The sequence below is a fragment of the Theobroma cacao genome, chromosome 9 (genome assembly GCF_000208745.1).
Source record: "Theobroma cacao cultivar B97-61/B2 chromosome 9, Criollo_cocoa_genome_V2, whole genome shotgun sequence".
NCBI lineage: Eukaryota > Viridiplantae > Streptophyta > Magnoliopsida > Malvales > Malvaceae > Theobroma > Theobroma cacao.
In genome coordinates this window covers 4,392,902-4,399,614 of record NC_030858.1, presented here as the reverse complement: position 1 = coordinate 4,399,614, position 6,713 = coordinate 4,392,902, and the positions used below count along the sequence as shown (strand labels likewise).

The 6,713-nt window shown below is 34.3% G+C and overlaps 1 protein-coding gene across 1 annotated transcript; it reads left to right on the top strand.

The window, feature by feature from the left end:
* Positions 1,114 to 2,928, top strand: LOC18588352 (UDP-glycosyltransferase 91C1). The gene has a single exon (XM_018126558.1). The coding sequence runs from the start codon at positions 1,313 to 1,315 to the stop codon at positions 2,717 to 2,719; it is 1,407 nt and encodes a 468-aa protein (XP_017982047.1). The 5' UTR covers positions 1,114 to 1,312; the 3' UTR covers positions 2,720 to 2,928.

The window sequence follows — 6,713 nt, the reverse complement described above, 5'->3', positions numbered from 1 at the left end:
TACAATAAATAAATAAATAAATATAACAAAAGGAAACATTAATATTTGTAATATCCCAAATTTAACATGTGATTATCTGCTTCGTTGCTCTAGTTTAGCATGTACAATAATTTTCGTTGGTGCACAAATACGCTTGTATAGATCGATGGATCGATGGAGTAAGGACAGCAACTGACCTTAAGGTGCAGTAGATGGGCCATGCAGCGTGGACCCAATGAAATATGAGTAACTTGTCCTCTCCTACGGTGTCGAAAAGGGCCGGGCAAGGTAGGCAAGAATTATTTGTTGGGTTAGATCATGGCAACTTTTCTGTTTTTCCATTTGAAAAGCAAGATCATGCCAGCTTTAACACTAAATATTTAATTGGAAGGAAAGTGAAAATGGTGGGGGAAAAACGAGGAGAGCAAGGAAAGTTACATTTCCCTTTTTTATATTTAGTATATATAAATGATTAAAAATAGATAAAAAAAAGAGGTTAAGAAGAGTAAAGTTGTGTGTTTTCTAGGATGAGTAAAATTATTAATTTAAGTTATTGAACGAATGTTTTAATTTCTTTCACTTTTAAATTTTTTAGTTATATATATTTTTTTCCTCTATCTGAGAACGTGCTGCCTGACCATCTCGTGAAGTCCTCTCCCTCATGATCTGTGATCTGATTCTTGGGTTTTTCCTTTGCTGGTCCGCCTTTTAATGTTTTTTTTTTGGTTTTTCCTTCACCTTTGCTGTTGATTCTCTGTCCCTTGCGTTTGGCATTTTCGTTTTTCTGCTTTTGTGCTGATTTGTGCACTTTGTTCTTTTGTGGAGGCCACTTTCGACTCTTGTTTATTTTTTTCAGCTATACTTAATATAAATCGTTCTAAAATACTTGTTGGTAGAAAGTTTTGGACGAAATATTATCTTGAATATGTTCTTATTTCTCTAATTGTATGCATACCTCAAGTATATTGGAATAGTATAATCGTATCAATTTTCTAATATTAATAATAAAACTCACTTTATTTTGACTGACAAAAAACATGTAGACGGTGCTCAACTGGCCCAAGGATCAGTGTCTACCTCTCCCTATAATTAAGTGGTGGAAAACAGCCAACTTAAATTAAGTTAATTACTAATGCAGCAGATTCTTTCAAACAAAAATACTACTGTTCTCGATAATTTATGATAATTGAAGGGCCAGCAACTCTCTCTCTCTCTCTCTCTCTCTAGGCTGTTCATCTTCATGGTCTCTCTAGTCTCTAGGAGAATTGCAAGGAAATACCAAAAAACAGAAGAAAAATCTCTAAATACTTAATAGCAGTCTGATTTTCCAGTTATGGATGGCAGCCAAAAACAGCTTCATATAGTAATGTTCCCATGGTTAGCTTATGGCCACATCATGCCATTTCTTCAAGTCTCCAAGTTCCTAGCTCAAAAGGGTCACAAAATATACTATATCTCCACTCCTAAAAACATCAGCCGCCTCCCGAAGCTTCCTCCAGATCTCTGCTCCAACATAAGCTTTATACAACTTCCCTTGCCTCACGTTCATGGCCTGCCACCAGGAGCTGAGTCCACCTCCGATTTACCCATTCACCAAGTCCCTTACCTCAAGAAAGCATATGACAAACTCGAAACTCAGTTGACTGAGTTCCTCAAAAAGTCATCACAAGTCAAATGGATTATCCACGATTTTGCTCCTTACTGGTTACCGCCTGTGGCGACTCAACGCGGCATCAACTTAGTTTACTTCAGTATATATTCTGCTTCGACGTTCGCTTTCCTTGGCCCTCCATCGGAGCTGCTCAATGGAAGTAGACAACGACCAGAAGACTTCACGGTGGCACCAGTGTGGCTGGATTATCCTAACAACCTAGCTTTTAAGCTCCATGAAATGGTGGGTCACCAGGAGTGTATGGACTCTGTGTCCGATTTTGAACGGGTCGGAACATTGCTTTTAAGTTGCAAAATTCTGGCTTTGAGGAGCTGCTATGAGGTCGAAGCTGACGCGCTTCGTGTGCTTAGTAAGATTCACCAGAAACCTATTATTCCGCTTGGATTATTGCCGCCATCATTGCCTAGTAACGAAGATAAAGAAAATGAGAATTGGGAAGCAATGAAGAAATGGCTTGATAGCAAACGAGACAAGACAGTTTTTTATGTTGCACTGGGTAGTGAGGTGAGTTTGAGTCAAGAGTTCATGCATGAGTTGGCATCTGGGATCGAGAAATCCGGGCTGCCATTTATTTGGGCTGTCAGAAACCGCCCTTTAGTTGAAGGACAGTTGGTACAGGACGTACTCCCATCCGGGTTCGAAGAACGAGTTTCGGGTCGGGGCTTGGTTTTACGGGGCTGGGCACCTCAACTCAGGGTCTTGACTCACTCCTCAGTTGGTGGTTTCTTGACTCACTGCGGTTGGAGTTCAGTTATTGAGGCACTCGGGTATGGTCTGCCTTTGATATTATTTCCCGGTGCAAGTTCGGATCTTGGGTTGGTTGCTAGGTTGATGCACAGCAAAAAGGTTGGGTTGGAAATAGAAAGAAACGATCTTGATGGATCATTCACCAGTGACTTGGTGGCTGAGTCTATTAAGCGAGTCATGGTGGATCCCGAGGGGGAGCCACTCAGAGCAAATGCATCCGCAGTGAAGGAGATTTTTAGCAGTGTAGAGCTGAGTAACAAGTACTTGGACGAGTTCACTCGGTCCATCGAAGAATTTCCACCTTCTGACGCTGAGGTTTGACAGGTAGGCGACACCGTCTATGCTTATGATCATGATATTTTCCTTCTCCAAACTGCTGAAGATGCCAAATGTTATCATTCTCAGGGTATTATTATGCGTAACAAATAAGCCACCTCCACTTCTTGAAAGTACATAGCTCTGCTTGTTGTACCCTCTTATACCTCATCTTTATTGTATAATTAATGAAAATCTTTAGAAATTTTCTTATCTTATTTTTTATTCCTTTTTTCATTCAAATTTTCATTTTATGACAAATGATTTTCTTTTATGTGTATATATAACGTTCATGGTTTTTAATGATAAGTACAAAACTTTTCCTATAAAAGTTAAAGCGGAGTGTCTCATGAGATGCCATGTTTAAAAGTTCGCCGACACCAACTTCGTTCTCATCCCCACCGGCTTTCAATGAATTATCGCAAATACGAAAACATCAATTCTTTTTATCTTTTTCCTTTATATTCATGAGAGTTGTTTTTTAAAAAAATATTGATTTAATATTTGTTAGTATTCAATTTTTAAATTTTTTATATAAAATTGCTATTATAAAAAATAAATTTGAAATATAAATGATAAATATATCAAAGGTTCAAAATAGAAAACAGAACAGTAGAATTGATGGAAGACAAGGTCGGCCCTTGAGTGAAACCACCTAAACAAGGGCTTTAGCCCTCAATTTGGAAAGTTATAATAATTATAATATAATTAATTATATTTAAAATATATAAAAATTAAAAAATAAAGTAAAATTAATTAATAAAATTATTTATTTTTTCATTTTTTTTAATTATGTATCTAATAAATTTTAATTTTTTATTATTTTTTTATTTCTAGAATGCTATTAATTTTCAATTATATTTTTTTATTTTTAATNTTTAATTTTTTTATTATTTTTTTATTTCTAGAATGCTATTAATTTTCAATTATATTTTTTTATTTTTAATAAACTAACAGTCATATATATTTAATTATTTTTAATAGTTATATTTTTTCTCATTTATTTCTCTTATTTCCAATCAATGTATTTAATGATTTTCAACAGTTATTTTTTCCTATATATAAAACTATTTTTTTTTCAATATATAATATCTACTTTTGATATCTTCCTTTCTCATTTGCTCTTTCTTCCTTTAGCTTCAATTTTTCTCCAAAAAATATACAATAAGTCTGTTTTTTTATTATCTTCATAAAGTTGTGAGCCTCATTTGAAAGAATATTGCTTTAATCTTGCATATTAATTATAATATAACAACTATTCTGATATTGATGGTTTAGATTTATTTTCAGAGTTAAAAATTTTTTAAAAATTATACAAGAAGAAAACAGTCCAATTGACATACTTAATCGTATAAGAAAACTCGATTCTTTTCCAAATGCATATATTACTTTTAGAATAATGTTAATAACTCCAGTTAGTGTTGCTTCAGGAGAAAAAAGTTTTTCGAAACTAAAATTAATAAAATCTTATTTAAGATCAACAATATCTCAATAAAGATTAAATGGATTGGTTACATTATCAATTGAAAAAGAAATATCAGAAGAACTTAATTATAAAAGTTTAATTAAAAATTTTGCATCTCAAAAAGCTAGAAAAATAAAAATTTTTAATTTTAATAAAAAAAGCTTTATTTGAATATTTTGCTTTAGATCTTTAAACTTATTGAGCCACCCCTGATGGAAGATAAAGTTCATTTTTAGTATTACAAGAAAGATGCTCGCAATGGGATTTGACATGGTTGGACACCAATAAGGGACCGCATGCAAATGATCGACTCCAATCTGGGAGTGCTAGAGTAGCAGAAGATATCAAAGCTTTACAATTGGCTTTTCTATGTCTAGGTTATTGCTTAATTAAGACATCAGTACTTTTAAAAATACTAGAGTCTGACCCTTCTGCGTGGACCTCTTTGCATCCCATCTCTTTGCTTCAATATCTTTTCTCTTTCTTTCTATCTACCCTCCACGTGGCTAACTCTAACCTCTTTGCACCCCTCTTTTTCTCTCTTTTTGCTTCATCATCTTTTCTCTTTCACTCTCTCTGCCCTCCACGTGGTTAACTCTAAAAGCACCATTGGGGCTTCTTTTTACTTATACAAGCCTCATATCAGAATTTGTCAAGTTGACCCTTCGCTTGATACAACCTTTAGACTTAAGGCAATTTCTTTTTTCTTGAATCTTCTTCTTATTTTCAAGTAATGTAGTCTGTATGTTTTTCTATAATCTATAATCAAAGGAGCAAAAGAGTTTGCACTTTGCAAGCCCAAGTCTCCAAAGAAAAAACCATTCTTTTATTGCTACTAGAGAAATGTACCCACCTCAATGCGGTGGAGTGTAATTTTTTATTACTCATATTTCATAAGCCATGTCAGAGATTTGAAACCTTTTCTTTAAGGCTGGGCATCATTTGACTGATAGAGGTCTAAAAACGTGGCTTCACTGACTCGTGGCCAAAAGAGATTTGAGTTTGACTGACTCATGGGCTTTTGTTTTTTCTTTTACAAAGTTTGACTCACATGGGTTGAGAGATTGAAAACATGGTCATTGTTCTAGCTTACATGTGGCAGAATGAGGAAGTCCCTTTAAGTATGTTATAGATTATAGATTTGAAAAGTTCTTGTATTATGATTTTTTTAATTTAATTTTTTATTTAAAATTATAATATTTTAGTTATTTTATTTTAAAAATTTCTCGATTTAGTTTTTCTCACATTTTCATTTAAATTTATCATCATGGTACTGACCTGGCGCTAACGTAGCACCAAATGCAACGTCAACGTGTTAAGGGTGACGTGGCACTGACATGTCACACTTTGAGTTCAAGTACTAATGTGATAGTGTCACGTCACCTTGACACACTGAGATGGCAGTGCCATGTCATAATTTGGGTCTAAGATGCCACATGGCACAACAAAAGGTTATCGTGCGACATTTTTATCCTTCAAAAGAATATGTGTTGTTATTGAAGTTCAAACCTAAACCTCTAAGAAATGTGTTAAAACCTTTACTACCACACCCAAGCTCTTACTAATGGAAGATAAAGTTCAGTTTTAGTATTACAAGAAAGATGCTCGCAATGGGATGTGATGTGGCAAGACCCTAAGGAAAGATCACATGCAAATGACGAACTCCAAGCAGGGAGTACCTGAGTAGCAAAAGATCTCAAAGCTTTACAATTGACTTTTCTATTTCAAGGTTATTGCCTAATTGGGACATCTATACCTCTCAAAATATCTAAGTAGTTCCTATATTAAACTATTTTTTTTCAATTTAGTCTTTTTATTCAAAATTACAATATTTTAGTTTCTTTATTTTGAGAATTATTTCAATTTAGTCTCTTTTACATTTTTCATTTAAATTAACCATTACAGTACGGACGTCAACGCTAACGTAGCATTGCCAGGTCAACTTGTTATGGGTGACGTGGCAGTACCACATCACATTTTGAGTTCAAGAACTAACGTGGCAGTACCACATTACCCTGACACGTTGACGTGGTAGTGCCACATCATAATTTGAGTCCAAGATGCCATGTCGAGCACCAAGAGGTTGCCATGAGGCATTTTTATTATTCAAAACAAGATGTACTTTTGTTAAGGTTCAAACCCCCAGACCTCTAGCAAATATGCTAAAGCCTTTACTACCACACCCAAGCCCTTACTAATAAGTATAATTTGCTTTTGTTTTGTTTCTTCTTTTCTTTTCTCATTTTCTTTCTTATTTTTCCTTTCTTTCCTCAAAACGACGTCGTTTTGAAATATTTTTACACTCTTAAAAACCCTAGCAATAAAAACCCTTTGAAGCCTTTTTCTCTAAAAAAGAATGTCCCAAAATGATGTAGTTTTAAGGAAAGAAGAAATAAAATACAAGCAAGTTATAACTTTGAAAAAAGGCTTAGGTGTGGTGGTAAAGGCTTTGGCATACTTACTAGAGGTATTAGGTTCAAACTTCAGTAAGAGTACATCTTGTTTTAAAGAATAAAAGTGCCACGTATCAACCTC